This window comes from Scyliorhinus torazame, chromosome 17 (genome assembly GCF_047496885.1).
Source record: "Scyliorhinus torazame isolate Kashiwa2021f chromosome 17, sScyTor2.1, whole genome shotgun sequence".
Classification (NCBI taxonomy): domain Eukaryota; kingdom Metazoa; phylum Chordata; class Chondrichthyes; order Carcharhiniformes; family Scyliorhinidae; genus Scyliorhinus; species Scyliorhinus torazame.
In genome coordinates, this window is record NC_092723.1 from 184,833,795 (window position 1) to 184,859,205 (window position 25,411).

The 25,411-nt window shown below is 41.8% G+C and overlaps 1 protein-coding gene across 6 annotated transcripts in view; it reads right to left on the minus strand.

Annotated features, from left to right (window-relative positions):
- The window catches only part of pdxdc1 (pyridoxal-dependent decarboxylase domain containing 1), a 111,481-nt gene that overhangs the window by 23,599 nt on the left and 62,471 nt on the right, over positions 1-25,411 (minus strand). For 3 of the 6 annotated variants that reach the window (XM_072481822.1, XM_072481823.1, XM_072481820.1), the window contains exons 5-14: positions 24,986-25,135; positions 19,288-19,477; positions 18,101-18,169; positions 17,771-17,849; positions 16,258-16,342; positions 15,264-15,312; positions 14,055-14,156; positions 12,387-12,512; positions 9,506-9,556; positions 6,415-6,495 (exon numbers count right to left, since the gene is read on the minus strand). In XM_072481822.1, the coding sequence (XP_072337923.1) occupies positions 6,415-6,495; positions 9,506-9,556; positions 12,387-12,512; positions 14,055-14,156; positions 15,264-15,312; positions 16,258-16,342; positions 17,771-17,849; positions 18,101-18,169; positions 19,288-19,477; positions 24,986-25,135 (982 nt within the window). The remainder of the gene's footprint in view (positions 1-6,414; positions 6,496-9,505; positions 9,557-12,386; positions 12,513-14,054; positions 14,157-15,263; positions 15,313-16,257; positions 16,343-17,770; positions 17,850-18,100; positions 18,170-19,287; positions 19,478-24,985; positions 25,136-25,411) is intronic. The other 3 variants (XM_072481821.1, XM_072481825.1, XM_072481824.1) reach the window with 3 other exon arrangements.

Here is a 25,411-nt window from a genome sequence, read left to right on the forward strand (position 1 = left end):
AGAAATGTGGGTGTCAGCTTTGGAACAGGCCAGTGAGACAATGGAAAAAGGATAAATCACAAACTTATTTCTTTCTAAAAATTAGGAAATAAAATAAAATTGTATTTGGTAAAACATTGTTATTCCCAATAGTGAGGCACACAGGTCAGGAAAATTAAAGGTTTTATTCATAGTCTGTGTAAAATTAGATTTAGATCCGCAGCCTGTGCTGAATTACAGTTCAAATTGGACAGTCAAACAAGTATACAAGTTAGCTTCAATGTCTTTAGGGTTAGGTCATGGGCGGCATGGTAGTTCACGAGCGGTATGGTAGCACAGTGGTTACCACTGTTGCTTCACAGCACCAGGGTCCCAGGTTTGATTCCTTGCTTGGGTCACTGTCTGTGTGGAGTCTGCACGTTCTCCCCGTGTCTGCGTGGGTTTTCTCCGGGTGCTCCGGTTTCCTCCCACAAGTCCCGAAAGACGTGCTGTTAGGTGAATTGGACATTCTGAATTATCCCTCGGTGTACCCGAACAGGTGCCGGAATGTGGCGACTAGGGGATTTTCACAGTAACTTCATTGCAGTGTTACTGTAAGCCTACTTGTGACACTAATAAAGATTATTATTATTGAGGTAAAGAAAAGGTTAGGCAAAATTTACCGCTCTCCTGATTACTAAGCAGCAACCTCTCCTGGACATTGCTGTGTAGAGCTCAGGCAAAGACAGTATCAAACTGCGATGTTTCCAATAACCGGCTATCCTGCTGGCACTCACCGTCATGGCTCACACATGAAAGGCCAATTGGACGAGGTACCAGAGGGTGATCGGCATCCAGCAAGGAATTAATGTCTTCAGTAAAGGAGGGGACGGGAAGGAAAGAAGAGAATATTGGCAAGAAAATAAATAAAATAGCAAGAATTAGGTCATGAGACTAGGAAAGATAGATGAAGCTCAATTAGAGAGAGGCAGCACATCAAGATTTGTTTTTATGTATTTTTTATTTAGAACATTAATTATACAGTACTTGAGTCATAATTTTCATCGCCTGCATCAATTTCAGCTCCCATCACCTTTGGTTTCTTAACACTGCTTAATTCCCTCTGTAACCAATCAGGTTGAATCAGAGTGTGCAAAACGATCAATGGATGAGATTTAAACACAACATTGTATCTATCACCAAAATCATTTCTTTCCACTTCCACAATACTATCTCATCGCCTTGGTTACTTCTGGTCTCTACCATTCCCCAGAAACTGCAAGTTGTCCAAATCGAAGCTGCATTGTTCCTACCCTCACTGAGCCCCACCTTTGCCCCTCACACCCAACCTCTTTAAGCTGCATTGGTTTGCTTTCCTCCGCTGGGTTACATTCCGGGGTCCTCCTTTTTGGACAGAGGCGAGGAGAATGTTTTTCGCTCAGAGGGTTGTGTGATATTGGAACTCTGCCTCAGAAGGTGGTGGAGCTGGACTCAGTGAACATTTTTAAGGGGCAGGTAGATAGATTCTCGTTCGGTAAGGGAATCAAATGCTATCGAGGGTAGATGAGAAGGTGGAATTCGAACACAAGCTGATCAGCAGTCATCTAATTGAATGGCACAGCAGGCTCGAGGAGCCAAATGACCTACTCCTGTTCCTGTTTAGTATGTTCGTAAGTATTTGAAATCCTCATCCTAATTCCCTCCATGGTACTCTCTGCCCCTATCACTGCAATATCATCCACCCATATACCCTTCCATCCCAACACACACTAATCCTCATTCTCTGGCCTTTTCACATTCACTACCTTCATCCTATCCTCTGGCAACTCATCCCTAAGGGCATTGCCTCTTCGCTTCTCTCCCCCTTCAAAACTGTCCCCAAATCCATTGTTTAAAGCAGTTCTTCGTTTTCTTCTTCCTTTTGTACTTTTCCTATGCCTCCACAGAACTTCACTCCAACATTTAAAAGTAGCAGAACATCACATTTATGTTTAAAATATCATACAAATTTATTCCACAAAATACGCACCTGTTTATCTACACACTTCCACTAAGTCTTAACTTTTCCGACCAAACAAATATGTAACGAGAGCTTCTGCTAGAATTTCCTGCCATTGTGGGAGTGTAATGAATCTTTATTTTTGGACATATGTAATTTTTCTCTCTTTTAGGAGTTTGAATCTGGTCATTTCTCATATTTTTAAACTGTCATCTTTGATTTGAACAAAACAGCTCTTTTAATACTCTGGTTTCCAAATACCCCCCTCCTCCTGAGTTTTCAAAGCAACTGTTAGTCATATATACAAATTGAATCAAAGAGTATTGTTTTAGTTTGAATCTTTCCTTTCACTAGATAGGAACCAATGAAATGTTCACACTGTAAAATATCAGGAGTGGCTTGTACAGGACTGGAATGGCCGGCCGCTGGTTATGAAGTTAAATGTGCACGGTGTCTGGATATAAAGGAACTGGCAATAATCAAAATGTAGCAAAAAATAAACAAAAGTAATTGAAGAGGCGCCACTGCCATGATTGAAGGTCTTGTGGCACATTTTATCATCTTTGCACATTGAAGTATTCCACAATGTGGTCACTAAAACGTAACTACATCTACTTAACATCAGTTTTGATTAAAAATTCAATAGAACGAATGTTTGTGCAGTAACAGCCAATGTAGAGGTTTGCAAGTAAAATGGAACGGCCCAGAAAACTTCCTAATTCGATGGAAGACTATCTTCTTTAAGTAATACATACCTGACTGCAAAAGTAACTTTGCTAACCCCGACTGCATATTCCTAATTGTATCCAAATCTGGATCCACTGCCAAACTGTTTAACATTTTGGCATCAGATAAAATTTCAATTAACTTTGGTTATAATTTTAGTTTGTATATAGAATTTTTAAAAATCCAAATAGTCTAAAAGAGCAGAGGTGAAACCTCAGAAAATTACAGTGAAATATTAATTTCTTACTCAATCTCAGCACTTCTCAGTTCAAATTTTTGAAATTGTAGTATTATGAAGGCAAAGGGTCGTTCTATTGGATTTAGGACTTCTTTATCTGTACTATCACTTTCGATAACTGTGTCAACAAGCACAACTATTTTAATAGAATGCATACAGAATGTTTCTTGGTATGTCAAAGGCCTTTCATTGCCATGCAAGAATTAAATTGTCCTTCACCTATGTCAACGTCACTTCCTTTTACTACGCGTGCAAATAAAATGAAGATCACATTACATCATGCACATGCAGTAATCCATAGTTTGGTTTGACCGACACAGGACATGAAATGAGCATTCCGAGCCAAGTATTGTTAGTTAATAGAAGAACAGCCATTTTCACATGGTCCATTTACTGTCCAAACAATTCTCGAACAAAGTTCTAAAAATATATTCTGTGTTTGGTGCAAAGAGAAAACACTTACGGAGCCACTCGCGTAAGCATATCATTTTGTAGCATTGGTTAGAAGGCTGTTTAGGAATGACTGGGATTGTAATAATTATTTTCGGGCACCTGTACAGCTCTAACATTAACTTTAACTGGTTGCACATTGAGAAAAGACAAGGCTGCAGCATCATATTCAGTCATTAAAGAAATCTTAAATAAGTAAAACAGCAAAGATTTACTATAGGTCTATTGCGTTGCAGTAGTTTGTCATCGGTAAAAGGATAATAAAAATGAGCGTAACACTGAGTCCGAAAGTATTTGGTATAAAGTGGCAGGAATCCTGGAATTTACAGTGCAGGAGGAGGCCTTTTGGCCCATAGGGTCCTTGGAAAGAGCATCCTACTTAAGCCCACACCTCCTTCCTATCCCATAAACCAGTAACCCCACCTATCCTTTTGGACATTAAGGGGCAATTTATCATGACCAATCCACCTAACCTGCACACCTTTGGACTGTGGGAGGAAACCAGAGGACCCGGAGGAAACCCACGCAGACACGGGGAGAACGTGCAAACTCCACAGACAGTCACCCGAGGCTGGAATTGAACCCGGGACCCTAGAGCTGAGAGGCAGCAGTGCTAACCACTGTGCCACAGTGCAGCACTTACAATAGTATAATAGTCTCAGACATTTTTTTCCTTATGGTTAATAAAGTATCCAAAATTCCACAGGTATATACAGGCTGAAATTTGTTACAAGGCTTTAACGGACAGATGGTCACAAGCTGGTAAAAAATAATTTCAGTACGATAGGAAGAATAAAAAACAGATCCAGAAAACCTTGAAATATATCGACAGCTTTTTTCACTCATCAAGTTGAGGAATGTTAGTATTTAGGAATGAGCACTCAGAGGTCAGATAATAGCACAGAAAAAAACTCCCTCTTCTTTGCCCAACATTTCTCAGCCCCCAACTTCAGCGATGCAACCCTTACAGCATCAATGTGACCTTTATTTCCATTTCCCAAAGCAATTCATGCTAGGGCCCTTCAGCGTTAGGAAAACAAAGGCAATTTTAAGGGATCTATGCTTGTATTAGTAAACATTAGAAATAAGGTATAGTTTTTAGTGGGTTTAATGTAATGTTTTTGTTCCTCGAAGGGTAAAACCTATAGTTAAATTCATGCTGGACAAAAGCGTTTGTGTGCGAGAGGCTGGTTTCAATTCCAACTATGATTCTATGGTGCTTAGAGGAGGCTACGGCATGAAGAGTGAATAAACAGCAGTTGTTGTATCGCAACTGGGGCCTTGTAAGGTAGAGAAGCATTGAAGTATTAGTTTAGCTGAATTTTATTGCAATTTGGAGACAGATAGTGAGAGAGAAGGCAGCTCTCACACGAGAAGCAGTTGGATTTAGAAGACTAAAGAGGGAACATCTCTCTCAGCCTTGCTAGAAGAAAAGTCATACTGTGAAGTAATGGTTAAGAAAACAGTTGCCAGAAACCTAAAGTCCAGGTAGTTAAGGAAAGTAGAGAAATGAAGAGAAGTTCCCAAGAAGTCGGAAGTTAATGGAACAGAGGAAACAGGGAATCAGAATAGGTTACTGTTCAGTAATCACAGAGTTGAAAAGGCATTGGATCATGAGAGACCAGAAAGATATCTGCAGTAGTGCTAAGGCTTGTGAAAAATCACTATAGTTTGGGAGAGATGATTTGAAGTAATTGTGAAAAATCAGTGCTGGACTCGGAGTTTGTGTAAAAGCCTTTAAGACAAAGGAAACCTGAAAGGAGAGGTGTAAAATCTTGATGGAAGGAGTGGAGGGAATGCATAATTTTAAAAAGATTTGAGTGTGTGACTTTTGAAAGCGGAATTTGAAATCACTGGTGTGGAAGCTGGAGTTCAGTGAGGCAAGATGGCTCACGGTGTAAGAAATATCTGGAGGGTTCGGAGTAAAAATCGGCTGATATTTACTTGGGTTCAGCGAGGAGTGTGCCTTGTGTTTAAAAGGGGCTTTTTGTGTTAAGATGACCATTGTAGCTCAAGGTGTACTTTGTAACCCACATTAATCTTAAAACCCGTGTAACTGTTGAGGTAAGGGGAGAGTAAAGGAGTATTTTATCATAATCCAATTGTCTAATAAATGCTTTGGGTTAAAACTAATTAACGGCCCTGTGACTCTCTTCCTCCACATTTTATATTTTTTTAAAAGAGGACATTATGGTCTTGAGTGAGGGTTCCATTCTGGGATCTTCCTGTCCAGTTATAACACCAACTGAGACTGTAACAGTGGGATTGCCAGTTAATCCTGAATTATATTCACTTGTTTGGATTGAGATGTTCAAATATATCACATGCAAAAAGTATTTGCTTCCAATCAGCCTGGCTGAGTTTTTACTGAGGTGAGAGACCCAGTGTCAAACCTACTGTGCCTCTCTCTTTTCCAATAGTTATTCTACAAAATATATACAAGTGGAACTGGGGATTTCCCCCCCACTTTTCCCAACTAGCAGCTAATTATTTAAGATAGTAAGCTGATAGGCAGATTTTGCCTCACCATATATAGATGCAGGTATTACCAATGTACGGCAATACATTCCAGATTGAACAGCCTTCTTGCCATCTAGATATTATTCTAGTTGCAGTAAATATTAGGCTATTTAACCATATTAAACTGGTAATATTCTTTAAAAAAATAAATTTAGAGTACCCAATCAAGTTTTTCCAATTAAGGGGCAATTTAGCGTGGCCAATCCACCTAGCCTGCACATCTTTGGGTTGTGGGGGCGAAACCCACGCAAACACGGGGAGAATGTGCAAACTCCACATGGACAGTGACCCAGAGCCGAGATCGAACCTGGGACTCCACTGCGCCACCGTGCTGCCCCAACTGGTAATATTCTGATGGATATAAGTACACTAAACTAGACAAAGCTTTTTGAAGTTAGAAAATTGGACACTGAATGGATCATGTAACCTCTACATCTTATAGCCACATATAATTAACGTTTCAAAAGAATTGGGTGCAAGTTAGTAATAAACAGTTCAGCAGGCATCACTTTACTCCACCTACAATTGCCAAAAGAATATTCCCCAAGATATTTCCTACAGACTTTCCAGTAAATGTCAGTTCCTTAGGTTTGGTGATTACCTCCTGAAATGATTCAGAGACACCAGCTTTATTACAAAAAAAATATTAAACACTGTCAACTAGAAATAGTTCATCATTAAAAGCTCATTTTAAAATTACTCCTCTGTTGTGGAATAGTCAGAACAATATTTGAAATATGAGATTGTGCTTTACCCAAAACCAACAATATAATGTTCAAATGTGATCTTTATTTCTAAAGACAAAAGTTCTCTTCCCTAAACCAGACACCATTCCCTGGTACCAAAGCTGGGCACACAACAAGTCCCAACCCTCTGTTAATGCTGTTCTATAACAGCTATTAATAGTTTGGGAGGATTTTGAGGAATGTGATAGTTTCTTCCTATCGCTTCAACAGGAGGGGGCCCAATCTGGTGATTTTTTGCAAAAGGAATACATAAGAACATAAGATAAGAACATAAGAAACTAGGAACAGGAGTAGGCCATCTGGCCCCTCGAGCCTGCTCCGCCATTTAATGAGATCATGGCTGATCTTTGTGGACTCAGCTCCACTCTCCGGCCCGTACACCATATCCCCGAATCCCTTTATTCTTTAGAAAGGCATCTATCTTTTTCTTAAAAACGTTTAAAGAAGGAGCCTCAACTGCTTCACTGGGCAAGGAATTCCAGAGATTCACAACCCTTTGGGTGAAGAAGTTCCTCCTACACTCCGTCCTAAATCTACCTCCCCTTATTTTGAGGCTATGCCCCCTAGTTCTGCTTTCCCTGACCAGTGGAAACAACCTGCCCGCATCTATCCTATCTATTCCCTTCATAATTTTATATGTCTCAATAAGATCCCCCCGCATCCTTCTAAACTCCAATGAGTACAGTCCCAGTCTACTCAATCTCTCGTCATAATCTAATCCCCTCAACTCTGGGATCAACCTAGTGAATCTCCTCTGCACTCCCTCCAGTGCCAATATGTCCTTTCTCAGGTAAGGAGACTAAAACTGAACACAATACACCAGATGCAGCCTCACCAACACCCTATACAATTGCAGCATAACCTCCCTAGTCTTGAACTCCATCTCTCTAACAATGAAAGACTAAACTCGATTAGCCTTCTTAATCACCTGTTGCACCTGCACACCAACCTTTTGCGACTCGTGCACCAGCACACCCAGGTCCCTCTGCACAGCAGCATGTTTTAACATCTTACCGTTTAAATAATAATCCATTCTGCTGTTATTCCTCCCAAAATGGATAGCCTCACACTTGGCAACATTGAATTCCATCTGCCAGACCCTAGCCCATTCACCTAACCTATCCAAATCCTTCTGCAGACTTCCGGTATCCTCTGCAGTTTTTGATTTACCACTCATCTTAGTGTCGTCTGCAAACTTTGACACATTGCACTTGGTCCCCAACTCAAATCGTCTATGTAAATTGTGAACAACTGCGGGCCCAACATTGATTATATAGCTAGCAGTGAAAGGCAACATTTATTAATTTAATAGTGGCTTCCACCACAATAATCTGCTTTCAGCCTCTTCCACAAACCTCAATCTTGCTGTAATTGTATTACCCTTTTCAGTCACTGTCTTAAATTTGCAACTTTGGGATCCTAGTTAGCATATCATCTCTCACAAAGCCTTCCAATTTCGATATCTGCAGCATCGCCAGTCTCAGGAAGAGCCCTGCTTTACCCTATCTGCTGCAAACACCCTGATTCGGGCCTTGGACTCAGACCTGACTATTCCATTGCCTCCCAACTACAAACGTCCTCATCTATAAACGTTTCTGCTAACCCATCACCCCAGTTCTTGCTGACCTATTTTAGCTTCCAGTTAGTTGCCCAACAACTCCGATGTAAAGTATCCACCCTTATGTTCATATCAATCATGGCCTCACCCCTCCCTACCATTGTAACCTTCACTAACCTAGTACCCCTCTGAGAACTTTGTATGCCTCTACTATGGACTTGTGCATTCCCCACGCTGTTCCCCTCCAACATTGGCTGCTGTGACATCCAGACCCTAAACTCTGGAATTCCCTCCTTCAACCTCTCCACCTCTCTTACCTTTTTTAAAACCCACTTTAATACCTTTGTTCAAGCTTTTGGTTACCCTTTCTCATGTCTCCTTCTTTGTTTGATCAAGCTTCTAATTTCTTAGAAGGTGTTCTACAATTTTAATGTTGTTGTTGTAACTGATCTATCGAGAATCCAATTGGTTGATAAGTTATTTTTTTAAAATAAATTTTAGAGTACCCAATTCATTTTTCCAATTAAGGGGCAATTTAGTGTGGTCAATTCACCTATTTTGCACATCTTTGGGTTGTGGGGGCGAAACCCAGGCAAACATGGGGAGAATGTGCAAACTCCACACGGACAGTGACCCAGAGCCGGGATCGAACCTGGGACTTCGACGCCGTGAAGCAGCAGTGCTAATCACTGTGCCACCGTGCTGCCCGGTTGATAGTTATTTAACTACCACATTTAGAAGTATAAAGATGCACAATGCAAATATTTAAATTCAACTACTCACAGATAGGAAAGATTTTATGTAACCATTATCAAGTTACAGTAAAATCTTTTTAATAATTGTTCATTAATTTAGTTAAAAATTAAAATGTCACATATTAAGTGCACGCTTCAAAAAAATCACACTAGACACGAGGAAATGCTGGATTACAAAGACAAAACTGAAGGAAAAGACACATTTTTTAAAAAGGCATCTTTTTTCTCCAGCCCGCAATGATTGTGTAAACTTTACAAAGCGAACACTCCACACTATATATCTGTTCAGTACAGCAAGTTCTAATTTTTCCAAAACTCAAATGCAACAGTATCTTTCTTAAAACTAACATGATCATTTCTGGATTACATCCAGCAAGTTGTTTTTAATTATTCCCAATTAACTAAGTATAATTAATAACTAAAATTGTGAATATTAAAATCCCTCCTCTGAAATTTTGTATTCTAATGTTGCATTACCACTACTTAAGTAATCACCATGTGGTGCTTATTCCACTCAATTTCCAAATGTCATAAAGATACAAGTAAAATACATACCGACGTTCTGATAGAACTCAGTTTTCTTAAGTTCTCCAACAATCTCTGGCTCTAAAAAATAAATGAAACAACCGTTAGAATTTTTTTCCTCCTCCAACTCTGCCCCCTACCCGTCATTTTATTCCTTTAAATCCAGGATGACGAAACTCCCTCTGGTGCCTCATCCAAATGTCATTCTTTATGTAAGAAGATGGTCCTGAGTCCTGACAAACTATCGGATGATGTGATCCACATTAAATCCAATCCTAATGGTATCCAATATCCATGAAGACTCACATCTAGTAGACATCATACAACAGGCGAGATTCTCGGGTCTGCCAGCCGCGTTTTCCCATTGTGGCCACGGGCGTGGGTGCCCTGCCGGATTTTTTTTTCATTCGCTCCATTTGGGAGCGTTGAGGTGCCATACAATGTACCCAAGAACAATAATGAAAATGATTACCACAGGTAAAACAGTAAAATTGCTGTCACAAGATTGACAATAAGACAAACATTTGGCCCATCTCAGTTCAACCATCCAAGAACCACTTTATGTTTAGTACTGCAGTAATAACGTTGTTCCTAATGCTCGAGTCACTTCATTGCTAAAATCATGTTTACCGAGAACCATTGCGCTCGAGTTACAAACTTACAAAATTTGTTGACCCAAAGAAATAAGAACTTGGAACACCCCATATATCAAAAGTTTCTCACTGTACAAAACAAACACTTTCAAATCCTGGTCAGATTTTTGGGAGTGGCAACAAACTGAAAGTGTAACATGCTGCATTACATTGTGTGGGTGCTTATCACTTCTAATACGAGGAGGGAAGTAATGTTGTAGAGATCACTGAAACACTGGGGTGTAAACTACCAGGATTATGCCAAATTTACACACTGCACCTGTCAGACCTGAGGACTCTGTGCAGTTTATGTCACCATCCTTTAAAGCAGGCATGCACGAATCAGAGAGTACACAAAACAGCAACAAGAACCATTCTACATATAATCGAGTGTGTATTGAGACACGATTAGGTAAACTTCAACTAACGGGAAGATGAGAGAGTTTCAATGAAGTAAATGAAATATTAAATTGCATATTATCCCAATTGGGTTTTTGGACTCACCATTCTGACTTTGCAGTGCCCACAAGTAGACCTGATTCCATCACAGGGTGTAACTGGGCTGTTTCATTTTTTAAAATGACTTTTTCTGAGTTACAAAACCAGAGCTCAGAGTGTGGACAGGGACGAACCCCTAATCCATCTCCTTGCCTGCTCCAAAACCAATTCAGATTGAATCCAATTCATGGTCCCCACAAAAGACATACCAGATCCAGGCATGAGACCTGATCCCACGCTCATCCTAGCCAAAAGGCCGAGAACCGCTTCGCTTGATCTTAGCTAAAAGGCCGAGAAGCGTTCACTGGGCTGTTTCATACTGTCTCCTTTCGCTCCCGATATCTGCCATGCCCACTTAACCTAAATTCCCTTTATGTTCCATTTACGTGCACATTCCTGCTACTAGTTCCCCCTTGTGCCCCAAGTTTAATTTTCATCCTCATGTGGCCCCTCCCATCCCTATCTCTGTAACCTTATCCAGCCGTACAACTCCCCCTAAGCCTGACCATAATTATTTTTGTATCCGCCCTTCCGTTCACCCCCACCCACCATGCACTTTATTTTCCCCTGTTTATTAATAGAATGTGGGCGTCACTTGCTGGGCCGGTATTTATTGCCCTTCACTGTCATTTCAGTGGGTCTGAAGTCACATGTAGGCCAGACAGGAAAGGACGGCAGGTTTCCTTCCCAAGAGGACATCAATGAACCAGATGGGTCTTTATGACAATTCACAATAGTTTCATGGTCATCATTATACTTCTGGATTTTTATCAAATTCCAAATTTCACTAGGTGCCGTGGTGGGATTCGAACTCTGGTCCCCAAAGCATTACTCTGGGTCTCTGGATTGCTAGCCAAGCGACAATACCACAATGTCATCACCTTCCCAAAATCCAAAAGAATTCATTTGTGATAATGATAGCGGCACATTTCCAGACCCCCACACACTACCTCTCGGCAGTCTCTACTTCTCCACATTTCTCAAGTCCACTGCTTTGACTTGGCATCACTCCTAATATCTGTCTTTGGCTGTGGTCGGGGAACCCTTGAAATATTAACATCAAAGGCATTAAATAAAGTAAATACAAGCTGCTGTAGTAGTAAATATGGAGCGCCCAGAAAGTTGCTCAACAAAAAACAAACTTTAACTAATAAAAAAGAAAATGAAAAAGCAGATTTCTGAGAAAAAAAAACCTCAAGGATCACGTCTGGAATATCTCTCAGGCAAGTTGATGAATTCAAGATGTTAGTGAAGTTAGGGTTTCTAGGAATGAGTGATATTTCTTGCCTTGGACTTTTACAATCTTACAGAAAACAACAGCAACAGCTGCCGTCGGAAAAGTGTCTGACATAAAAATTCACACCTAACTTTGGGACGAAGACATCTTTGACTCATTCCAATCTAGTTAGAGAATACTTAAATATCTTTCCAAATAAACTTTTCCTTTTGCGCTTCAAGGCTTATTTGAATATTTTGAAATCAAATTTTTTTTTCTTACAAATGCTGCCACACCGAAACTTTAAAAAGAACAGATGGATTGTTTGAAGGTTTCTCCCACAAATAACATCAACATGTACCTGACTGGCCGAATAGAAACATGAATCAGGTTAAGCAGCCTAAAGTCGCTCTGTATGCTGCCCAAAGGCAAAATGTTGTGGGTGGGATGTCTGTCTTGATGTATTTACAGAACCAAATTTGGAGCATCATGTATCGGAGAGTATTATTCATGATTTCCTTAATGATTGTTAAATACCATGCTAAAACAATAAACAGACACTTACCAGCTGAGAAGCATACTTGATCCTGTCAACTATCCCATCATGTCCCAAGTACTGCAGAGAGAGCCAGAGGGGCAAAGCTCGAAGTTTCTCAACCGGCTGACTTGTGGTGAGGCCTGCAGCTAGAGACTAAAATAATCGTTAACTATACCAAAGATTCTAGAGCTCAATAAAACCTTTGATGATAGACACACAAAGAGTTTAAACAATCGTCGTTGAAATCTGATGTCTACAAGTGCTGGGGTGGTTTGGGGATCAGGAAGTAAGTTGGGTACAGATGGGGTCTGGGTCATGGAGAGGAATAGGTCTGGAGGTGCTGGTGACGGCATCCTTGCCTTTTTCGCCGGCGAAATATTCTGTGAATCTGGAGGTTGTCTCCACGTTAAAAATATGGCAGCAACTACATCAGCATCTCAAGCTGAGGTCGATGTCAAAGTGGGCCCCAATCTGTAGGAGTCGCTTATTTGAGCCGGCGAGAGTGGATGCTGCATTAAGGGGATGGACAGATAAGGGTTTGGGAGGGATGGTTTGCGAGTTGAGAGGAGTTGAAGGAGAAAGCAGAGCTTGGGAGATCGGATAGGTTCAGATATTTTTAGGTGCAGGGCTTTGTCAGCTGAGCGTTTTCAACATTCCCCGAGGCACTGCCATCCACCTTGCTGGAAAGGATTCTCTCATGTGCGGGTCGGAAGAGGAGGGCAGCACATCTGGGATTTATAGGTGGATTATGAGAGAAGAGCAGGTGTCGGTGGATGAGGTGAAGGCCAGGTGAGGGGAGGAGCTAGGGTCCATTTTGTTGTAGGGTAAATGCTACATTATTCTGCATGAGACTGAGATTGATACAACTAAAGGTTGTGTTCAGGACACACGTCATCAGGGCCAGGATGAGTCGGGTTTTTGAGGGGGTCAAGGATAAGTGTGAGCGGTGCTCGAAAGGGCCTGTTCACCATACGCACATGTTCTGGTCCTGTCCCAAACTGGTGGGCTATTGAAGGTCCTTTTTCCGCACCATATCAGCAATCCTCAATCTGGACTTAGAGCCCTGCCCAATAGTCACTGTATTTGGAGTGTCGGACCAACCAGAGCTGAGGACGGGGGGCGGATGCGCAAGCATTTGCATCACTGTTGGCATGGCGATGAACACTGCTGAGCTGGAGGCACGCGACACCACTCAGTGCCGAAGCATGGCTGGATGATTTAATGGAATTCCTGTACCTCGAGACGGTCAAGTTACGATAAGAAGGTCAATTGACAGGTTCTATTGTAGACGGCAGCCGTTCATTTGCAAAAGAGCTGGTCACTGTTAGCTTTTGAGAGGGGGGGGGGGTAAGGTCAGTGAGGGGAACAATTATTCTGGGCAGTATTATGGTTGTTGGGGTTCATGTTACTGTTGTTGCTTGTTTTTTTCTGATATTTGTATTGGTATTGTTGTAATGGGAATTGTTTCTCCTTTGAGGATGTTAAAATTTCAATAAAAATATGGTTTAAAATAATTTTGAATTGGACATTTTTCTGGATTTGTTATCCAATGTTTGGTGCAGAGTTATTTACATTAACACAGAAAATAGCAGTTTCCAATTATTGTAGACCGTACAATCTTTTAAATTTATGAAGCTAAAATATACATATATAAATTCTTAATGCATGTTTGACTTGAAGCAATAAAGCTCTTACCAGTGAAGGATCCTCATGTCTATATAGTGTCACTGCAGGCACGGCTGGGAGGCCTAACCAAGGTCCTAAAGTCAAGGTCATGCTGTCACATTTAGTTGCAGCCTATAAACACAAGAATTAAACATCTGTACTATCCACACCTTAATATAGTCTTAAACAGTAAATCCTTATTGACAGCCATATAAAGATAAAGTCAAACATTGAGGATTTATTCCCAAATTAAGTACAGGATTTAATCTCACAGTTTTCTGAAGTAATTATCCATAGTGCACAAAGTTCCAGAGGCGTCTCCCTCCATTTTGTATTTGTTGCTTACATTGTTCTATACAGTGAATGGCAGAACCCTCAAGAGTATTGAAAGTCAGAGAGATCTAGGTGTACAGGTCCACAGGTCACTGAAAGGGGCAACACAGGTGGAGAAGGTAGTCAAGAAGGCATACGGCCTGCTTGCCGTCATTGGCCGGGGCATTGAGTATAAGAATTGGCAAGTCATGTTGCAGCTGTATAGAACCTTAGTTAGGCCACACTTGGAGTATAGTGTTCAATTCTGGTCGCCACACTACCAGAAGGATGTGGAGGCTTTAGAGAGGGTGCAGAAGAGATTTACCAGGATGTTACCTGGTATGGAGGGCATTAGCTATGAGGAGCGGTTGAATAAACTCGGTTTGTTCTCACTGGAACGACGGAGGTTGAGGGGCGATCTGATAGAGGTCTACAAAATTATGACAGAGTGGATAGTCAGAGGCTTTTCCCCAGGGTAGAGGGGTCAATTACTAGGGGGCATAGGTTTAAAGTGCGACGGGCAAGGTTTAGAGTAGATGTACAAGGCAAGTTTTTTTTACACAGAGGGTAGTGGGTGCCTGGAACTCGCTACCAGAGGAGGTGGTGGAAGCAGGGACGATAGTGACATTTAAGGGGCATCTTGACAAATACATGAATAGGATGGGAATAGAGGGATACGGACCCAGGAAGTGTAGAAGATTGTAGTTTAGTCGGGCAGCACAGTCGGCACGGACTTGGAGGGCCGAAGGGCCTGTTCCTGTGCTTTTCTTTGTTCTTTGCATTGTCTTAGAATGTCTCATCGTGCTGGCTCACTAAATATTAAATTTAATCTGCCAGAAATTCCACAGGCATCCAGGGATCATATAAAGCATAATACAATGAGTAAAATTAACAAACTACTTCTTTAAAACCAAAAATGTTACGAACCAGTACGGATGAGGAAACGTAACCAAGTGTCAACGTGGCCAAATTAACACTGCAATAGAAAAATAAATCTAATTTTAGCCACACACCAGAGGTCAGTCAAAAGAGGGCACTTAATGGAATACAAAACCTTGCTGACTGTGCAGATTATTGCTTCCCCTGTCTAACCTGGAGATACTGTAGCTTCACACCTATAGTTCGGCCGAGATCAACACAGATTGGGGATCAACCTTCCTGGTCTTCATGACTCAGTATTACATATGGGCATTTGCCCACTGACCTCTAATCCTTTTGTGTAAATTCTGGCATAGGCAAAATCCTAACATGTCACCACTGTACTTTTGCTCAATTTTGAGTGCACATATTTGGCAAGAAAAGGACTACAAGTACCAAAGCAATGAGTTACCTGTTGGAGAACAATGTTAAAATTAGTTACATGTAATTTATTCATTTTTAATGGGCACATCAATTTCTCAGCTGAATATACGTACAAATTAAAATCTTAAAATGCTTCCATCGCCAACTATTTCTTTGGGCTGATCGCACTAAACCTTCATGTAACTTGTTAACTTGGTGTGGGTGGCACGGTCGCACAGTGGGTAGCACTGTTGCTTCACAGCGCCAGGGTCCCAGGTTCGATTCCCGGCTTAGGTCACTGTCTGTGCGGAGTCTGCATGTTCTCCCCATGTCTGCGTGGGTTTCCTCCGGGTGCTCCGGTTTCCTCCTACAAGTCCTGAAAGACGTGTTTGTTAGGTGAATTCGACATTCTGAATTCTCCCTCTGTGAACCCGAACAGGCGCCGGAGTGTGACGACTAGGGGATTTTCACAGTAACTTCATTGCACAGTTAATGTAAGCCTACTTGTGACACTAATAAAGTTAAGTTTTATTACACGAATGCAACATAATAATGTGGCATTTTCATAGGCCAAGAACATTTTGAAGTAAATGAGTTAATTAGATTTAGCATTGAACTTGGTTAAAGTGCTTATTCTTACCCTTCTACATGTAACCACATCTTGTACTGATTGCAGAGTTCATTTAACCGTGCAAGTTTATCTGTATGTCCTGCGCCTGGTGTGCCTAAAATAAAGTTAAAAAAAAAAACTCCATGTCTAGGAGACCCATTTAAACTAACATACGTCAAATATCACCTCCAGCCACCCCATTGGCAGTCTCTATAGCACTGATGTCAATGGAGGTGGTGACTTTAACATCAATACAAAGCCTTTCTGTTTAAGCATGTTAACGTGCTGGTGAGAACTACATTTAAATAAAGGTACTTTAGTTTAGAGTTGGCAACTCTCGTTTGTCAGAAATGCAGTTTGCTGACACGATTACTGGTGAGGATAAATACTGCCTATGGTACTCATGTGGTATAGGTGACTGCATGCCAGCAGATTAACAACTTGAAAACCATCCCAAGGCAAATGGATAGTGAGCCAAAGAAGCAAATGCTAGGAGGGGTTACCAAAAGGTCAGTCAAAAAGATGGACTGTGGGTTGGGCCTTGAAGAAGGGGAAAGAGAAGTTTTGTCGGGGCTTTGGGAGGCCATTCTAACGCACGGGGCCAAAAAGGCCAGAGGCGCGGCTGGCAATTGTGGGGTGAAGGGAAAGCAGGTGCACAAGACATCCAGATCAGAGAAATTAAAGGTTTAAGGGGTTGTAGTGTTGGAGGAGGTGGAAACAATAGGGAGGGCCCATAATTTAAAAAGGGAATTTAGTATGACAAAAATTTTAAACTAGAGGCTTTAAAGGGACTAGGAGGCCCTGTGGATAAGCAAGGATAGAAGTGACTGATGAGCAAGATAGAACACAGGGTGCAGAGTATTGGCTGAGCGGACATTTACAGAGCATGAAGGATGGGTTTCAGTAGCAAATGGTCTGATGTAGAGGCAGGTGAAGCTACATGAAGACATTGTTTTTGCAATATTTAGCAGGGAGGATATTGTGGTCCATCTTAGGCAAGATGTTGGACAAGCAATTTGACAGGGAGGTAGTGGAGAAACATAAAAGGTAGTACAGTGATAGAACAGGGTGCCAGTGCACTTGTGGAAGATGACTCCATGTCCGTGGATCACATCATGGAGACATTGAGCTTGGAGAGAGCATAAAGGGAGATAGGAGAGAAACGAGAAAAAAGATGCAGGACCAGGGTTAGGCTGGGCGAAGGGAGGACCAGTTGTTGGTGATGCTTGGAATAGGAGCAGAGGCAACCAACTGAATCTTAGTGAGAAAGAAATCCAGGAACTCTCTGCATTTGATGGCGATGAGGGCATAGAGAAAGAGATTTAAGGGAATGGTTGGTAGCGGAGAGAATAAGATAAGAATTATGGGATTAGCTGACACTAGGACTGTGATCTGAATTTTTTGAGAATGCCAAATCTGATTAGTCTCTGTAGGAGACTAATGAAAATTCATATGGATAAATAAAAATGTGGCAATTGGAAGTATGGGTAACTGAAGTGCCAATGCATATAAAATCATTATTTCTCTATGCTTTATTACATACCTGCATTTGCTACAAGTAACAGGGGAAGTTTTCCACATTCAATATCATCTTTAATAAGCCTTTCCAGTAGGGCTACATCCTGTCAAAGCAATAAATGACAAACCATTACAGTAAGGCAAACTGGAGCTTACAAGCCTTAATGCTAGTGAAAGGGTGTGTGAAAGACCTTTGATATTACTAACTGATCTGCAGGCAGCAGGAGTTATACAAGTATTTCATGAAGGACAGGATAGAAAATACAACCCAGCCAAACAGGTTTTTGTTGCAAGGGCTAATGGTGTGAATTCCCATTCCTCCTCTACCTGTCAATATTACAAATCAAGAACTTACCATTTGATGCTGAGATCCAAACATGGTGTTGCAAGGCACGCTGCACATACAGGAAATCGGAAGACCAAGCTACAATCAGGGAAAATTTACACAATTTATTTTCAGTATAACATATGGCCATATTTTCCTGAAATGAATACATTTTTCTTTTCAAAATAAAAATACATTTGGTGTTGCAAAGAAATTACAATTTACTGAAATAGTCTCCAGTGGTCTTCACTTCTACCTACTATGAAGAGTACATGCAAAGTGGAAACTATACTGGCATGGCCATAATACTTAACTATAGTAATTAGAGATTTAATGGTATTGCAACAACTTGAAGTAAACAAAGTTAAACATGGGGGCGGAGAAGATAAGAAGGGATTTTCCCATTCTCAGCGTGTTCCGTGGGCTGTCCCTTTTCTTCTTTTCTTTTTAAACTGGCCCCAATCTTTTGAAAGTCTAAGTTTCTGGTGGGACGGGCTCTTGATGTTGCCCCTTCACGTCTTCCCCCTCAAACGGTCAGAAGAATGGCATGGAAAGCCGTCGGCACAGCAGGCAGGCGACACTCCATTTTTCCCACCCGAGGTGACAATTTGAAAAGAAATCAGAAAACTCCGCCCAATTGTTTCCTGTAATTTTTGGAAATATCTATACTTTCAAACTTGAGCAACATAGTACTGAATAGAGGTCAGGTGTTAAATATCACACTCGCACGCGAATCTGGTAGACAGCTCGACCCACCGGGGGGGGGGGGGGTCATCTTTGGTGGGATCCGAAGATCCCCCTGGCGAGAAGGGCTGGAAAATCCCACCCAAGGTATTTGGTGTCACTATTTCCTGAGACTTATAAGCATAATGCTTCACTACAATTTTGAAGGTTAATGTCAGCAGTGTTGAAGCACCCCTATTGTTCCCCATCTCTAATATTTCACTTGTGCAGTCAATTCAAAAGGGCAGAATGTTAGGAAACCTACAGAAACAGAACTGAAGAATAACATAGAACTGAAAATATAGATTATTCCAAATAATGGGTGGTAAAGAATGAATTAATAAATATATTGGATGGCTCCCTCATATCTGTAGTTATGTGCCCATTCACATCTGACCCTTTGATCATATATTGGCCCAAAACCAATAGTTTGCAATTAACCCTATTTCAGATGTAATTTGAATATAAAATATTAACAAAAGTAATGCATTTACCTGGTTACAAATATACTGGCCCAGGCCTGTTCTACAGGCAGAGCTAATATAGAGGACAGGAGATTTGTTATGCAGGACGTTAAAACCTTCTGTTGCATAGTCGTCATAGCTTGAATGAATGATGAGTTTGCAGACTTTTAGCAGACCTTCTCGATCATCTTCGTGATAATAGGCAGAACCATTTTCATACCTGAAGAACAAAGCTCAGCCCTCAACTCATCATCCTGCACTTTAATCCCTGGTGTGCATGCATGTGCTCGATAACAAATATATTTTGAGTACAACTATGCTTTCTCATCACAGTAATGCACAGAAATGTACCCTTCTTGTGAAGTCAGATGGGAAATCTGGAAACCAGAATGACAGTCGGAACTGATGATACTCGCTTGGGTGAGAAAGCTCAAAGGATTCCTGTCCCATGGTGTCTATATCATCGAATGATAAATCTTACAGCATTTGAGGCAATTCAGCACACTGTGCCTGTGATCTTGTTCTTGTTCTCCAGTTTAATCCCACAACCCCAGCTTTTCTCCACTAACCCCACAAACCAGCCTTCTTCAGCAAAATGTCCAATTGTCTTTTGAAAATTCCAACAGAATCTGCTTCACCGTTCATGTAACGTTCCGGATTGATTGATTTTTTTATTGTCACATGTATCGAAGTACAGTGAAAAGTATTTTTCTGCGGCCAAGGGAGCGTACACAGTACGTACACAGCAGACAAATTAATAAAAATCAATTGACAGAGTACATTGACAAATGGTACATCAACTAAGTGATTGGAGAGCAGCAGAGGTATATGAATGTGCTTCTCATTTCTCCTTTGCCAATTATTTTACATCTCTGCTCTGTACTTGCAAACTGACATACCAAATTGCAGTCTATGCATCACCGATCAACACCAGCACCCCTCCCCTATTGCCTCACCGTTCCCTATCTCTATTCTCCTCTCGCACCCTAACCCTCCAAGGAATCTGTGCTGCTCTAATTCTGGCCTCTGGTGTATTCCCAACTTGAATTGCACCAACATTGGTGGTCGTGCTTTCTGCTGCCTGGGCCCAAAGCCTTGGAATACCCTCTCTACATCTCTCTATCTCACTTTCCTCTTTTAAGACACTCCTTAAAATCTACTTCTTAACCATGACTTAGTCATCTGGCCTAATATTTCATTATAGAACATAGAACGATACAGCGCAGTACAGGCCCTTCGGCCCACGATGTTGCACCGACATGGGAAGTCAAAAAACAAAAGCCATCTAACCTACACTATGCCATCATCATCCATATGCTTATCCAATAAACTTTTAAATGCCCTCAATGTTGGCGAGTTCATTAATGTTGCAGGTAGGGCATTCCACGGCCTCACCACTCTTTGCATAAGGAACCTACCTCTGACCTCTGTCCTATATCTATTACCCCTCAGTTTAAGGCTATGTCCCCTCGTGCTAGCCATTTCCATCCGCGGGAGAAGGCTGTCACTGTCCACCCTATCTAACCCCCTGATCATTTTGTATGCCTCTATTAAGTCTCCTCTTAACCTTCTTCTCTCTAATGAAAACAACCTCAAGTCCATCAGCCTTTCCTCATAAGATTTTCCCTCCATACCAGGCAACATCCTGGTAAATCTCCTCTGCACCCACTCCAAAGCTTCCACGTCCTTCCTAAAATGAGGTGACCAGAACTGTATGCAATACTCCAAATGCGGCCGTACCAGAGTTTTGTACAGCTGCAACATGACCTCATGACTCTGGAACTCAATCCCTCTACCAATAAAGGCCAACACTCCATAGGCCTTCTTCACAACCCTATCAACCTGGGTGGCAACTTTCAGGGATCTATGTACATGGACACCGAGATCCCTCTGCTCATCCACACTTCCAAGAACTTTGCCATTAGCCAAATATTCCGCATTCCTGTTATTCCTTCCAAAGTGAATCACCTCACACTTCTCTACATTAAACTCCATTTGCCACCTCTCAGCCCAGCTCTGCAGCTTATTTATGTCCCTCTGTAACCTGCAACATCCTTCCGCACTGTCCACAACATCACCGACTTTAGTGCCGTCTGCAAATTTACTCACCCACCCTTCTGCACCCTCCTCTAGGTCATTTATAAAAATGACAAACAGCAACGGCCCCAGAACAGATCCTTGTGGTACGCCACTTGTAACTGAACTCCATTCTGAACATTTCCCATCAACCACCACCCTCTGTCTTCTTTCAGCTAGCCAATTTCTGATCCACATCTCTAAATCACCCTCAATCCCCAGCCTCCGTATTTTCTGCAATAGCCTACCGTGGGGAACCTTATCAAACGCTTTACTGAAATCCATATACACATCAACTGCTCTACCCTCGTCTACCTGTTCAGTCACCTTCTCAAAGAACTCTATAAGGTTTGTGAGGCATGACCTACCCTTCACAAAGCCATGCTGACTATCCCTAATCATATTATTCCTATCTAGATGATTATAAATCTTGTCTCTTATAATCCCCTCCAAGACTTTACCCACAACAGACGTGAGGCTCGCCGGTCTATAGTTGCCGGGGTTGTCTCTACTCCCCTTCTTGAACAAAGGGACCACCATTTGCTATCCTCCAGTCCTCTGGCACTATTCCTGTAGCCAATGATGACATAAAAATCAAGGCCAAAGGCTCAGCAATCTCTTCCCTGGCTTCCCAGAGAATCCTAGGATAAATCCCATCAGGCCCCGGGGACTTATTTATTTTCAGCCTGTCCAGAATTGCCAATACCTCTTCCCTTCGTACCTCAATGCCATCTATTCTAAAAGCCTGGGTCTCAGCATTCTCCTCCACAACATTCTCTTTTTCCTGAGTGAATACTGACGAAAAATATTCATTTAGTATCTCGCCTATCTCTTCAGACTCCACACACAACTTCCCATCCCTGTCCTTGACTGGCCCTACTCTTACCCTAGTCATTCTTTTATTCCTGACATACCTATAGAAAGCTTTTGGGTTTTCCTTAATCCTACCTGCCAAATACTTCTCATGTCCCCTCCTTGCTCGTCTTAGCTCTCTCTTTAGATCCTTCCTCGCTACCTTGTAACTATCAAGCGCCCCAACTGAAACTTCACACCTCATCTTCACATAGGCCTCCTTCTTCCTCTTAACAAGCGATTCCACTTCTTTGGTAAACCACGGTTCCCTCACTCGACGCCTTCCTCCCTGCCTGACCGGTACGTACTTATCAAGAACACGCAGTAGCTGTTCCTTAACAAGCGCCACATATCCAGTGTACCCAACACTTGCAGCCTACTTCTCCAACCTATCCCACCCAAGTCATGTCTAATGGCATCATAATTGCCCTTCCCCCAGCTATAACTCTTGCCCTGCGGGGTATACTTATCCCTTTCCATCACTAACGTAAACGTCACCGAATTGTGGTCACTGTCCCCAAAGTGCTCACCTACCTCCAAATCCAACACCTGGCCTGGTTCATTACCCAAAACCAAATCCAATGTGGCCTCTCCTCTTGTTGGCCTGTCAACATATTGTGTCAGGAAACCCTCCTGCACACATTGTACAAAAAAACAACCCATCTAATGTACTTGAACTATATCTTTTCCAGTCAATATTTGGAAAGTTAAAGTCTCCCATAATAACTACCCTGTTACTTTCGCTCTTATCCAGAATCATCTTCGCCATCCTTTCCTCTACATCCCTAGAACTATTTGGAGGCCTATAGAAAACTCCCAACAGGGTGACCTCTCCTTTCCTGTTTCTAACCTCAGCCCATACTACCTCGGAAGAAGAGTCCCCATCTAGCATCCTCTCCGCCACCGTAATACTGTTTTTGACTAGCAGCGCCACACCTCCCCCTCTTTTGCCTCCTTCTCTGCGCTTACTAAAACACCTAAACCCCGGCACCTGCAACAACCATTTCTGTCCCTGCTCTATCCATGTCTCCGAAATGGCCACAACATCGAAGTCCCAGGTACCAACCCATGCTGCCAGTTCCCCTACCTTATTTTGTATACTCCTGGCATTGAAGTAGACACCTCTGGGGTGGGCAATCAGTGCTGGCACAGCCAGCGACGCCCACATCCCATGGGCAAATTTTTAAAAATGTATTAATATTTTCTTTCCCACTTGTTTGTGTATATACATATAGATATACACACGATTGAGAGAGAGAGAGAAAGTGTGATGATTGGGAAAGACACTAGATAGTTAGTTAAATCTTCTGTCCGTTTAATTATAATACTGTCCATAATAAAAGGTTACTTGTGTTAAAGTTACAATCCTTATGACTGGAGTTTATTGGGATCAGCCAAGGACCTTGGGTATTTTAAATTAAATCTAATTTTACCGGTGTTGCGACTCGGGGTCAAGTGGGGCTGGAATTGACCGTGCCAACAGCCCATGATGCCTTGACACTCCTTGTTTCTACTATTTTCCTCACCATTACATTACCAAATTTTGTATTATCCTCAAACTTTGAAACTGTACTCCTTAAAACCAAATCTGGGTAATGTATAGAAAACGAAAAATGCAAGCTCCTAATACCAGCAGCTGGGGATCCCAGTGCATAGTTCTCTCCAGTCAAAAAAATGTTCATGCACCACTGTCGCCAATCCTTAACCAATTATACACACCAGTTATCAGCATTCCTTTGGTTCCATGTGCTTTCAATTTCTCAATTAGTCAGGAATGTGGTACTCCATCAAATGCTTCCCAGCACTTCAAAGACCTCAGTCAGATTAGCAGGCCAGAATTTGCCTTCAACAAATGCAAGCTGACGGACCCTGTTTCTCCAACTGAGAATTATTTCGCTCTTGACCAAAGTCTCTGGCAGTTACATTCGATTGACTGGCCTTCAGATTTATCCCTCTCCCTGTTAATAGAGGTGCAACATCGGAAATTCCCCAGCCTTCCAATATCCAAGTAAGACTGAAAGATTATCAGAGCTCCTGCCATCACTAATCAAACTTCTCTCAGCAACTTAAGATGCATCCCATCAGAACCGGATAATTTGCTAATCGAATGTTAATTTATTTTACTCCTCCAATATTTCTACTCCCCCTTCCTTTACTGCACATTAACCTCATTCTCTTGTGAAGGCACATTCAGTAGCACAGCATGTCCTCTGCCTCCACAAGACATGTTCTTTTTATCCTTCATAAGCTGTGCCATTCCTTTTATATTATGCACGATGATAAAAGATTTTTGGATTCCCTTTTAAATTATCCTCAGATTTTATTTCTCTGATCTCCCTCTCTCTTTACTCTTCTTAGTTCCTTTTTTGAATTCCCACACAGCTAGCATAATTAAAAGGACAGTGGGAGAATGCTGGACTGTAACATGCTGCACCATATGGTGTATTGTGTGGCATTGTGCCACAGTGGTTAGCACAGTGGTGCCTCGGCGCCAAGGACCTGGTGCAATTCCGGCCTTGTGTGACTGACTGTGCACAATTTGCATGTTTTCCCGATGTCTGCCTGGGTTCCCCCCAGGTGCTCCGGTTTCCTCCCGTGGTCGAAAGATGTTTAGGTTTGGTGGATATGGCAGTGGAGAGGGCTTAGGTAGCGTGCTCTTTCGGAGGGTCGATGAAGACGCAATAGGCTGAATTGGCCTCCTTCTGCCCAGTAGGGATTCTATGGATTCATATTACTGTTCAATTTTCTTAAATGGAATAATATGTAGTCACACATGCTTTGCACTGATAAAAACTATTACCTGAAAAGTCTGCACAACCAGAGCGTAGAATCTGACAAGATCCGAGTGGTCAGCTTTCGCAGTCTTTCTTTATCTAGTACAGAGATATACGCTGCCAAACTGTGACCCAATAAGGATATATGGCCCTGCTCTCCAACGTTCTGCAATCTGCTAATCAGAAAGGTTATTAAAATCTAGCATTAGTTTTCATGAGAAAATTCCCTCATGTTAAAACACAATTGAAAACAAAATGCATTAGTAAGGAAAGAACAAGTTTATCAAAATACAACTGTTAACATTATTTTACATGGGTTTCTAATCTTGTACAGCATTAAAATTAGTGCCTTGGGGAATGCTGCAACATATCTCCCTCAACATATTTTCTCTTGTTTTCCTTTCCCAGATTTCTCCACTGTAGACCCAATGGCTGACTTACCAATACCAAAT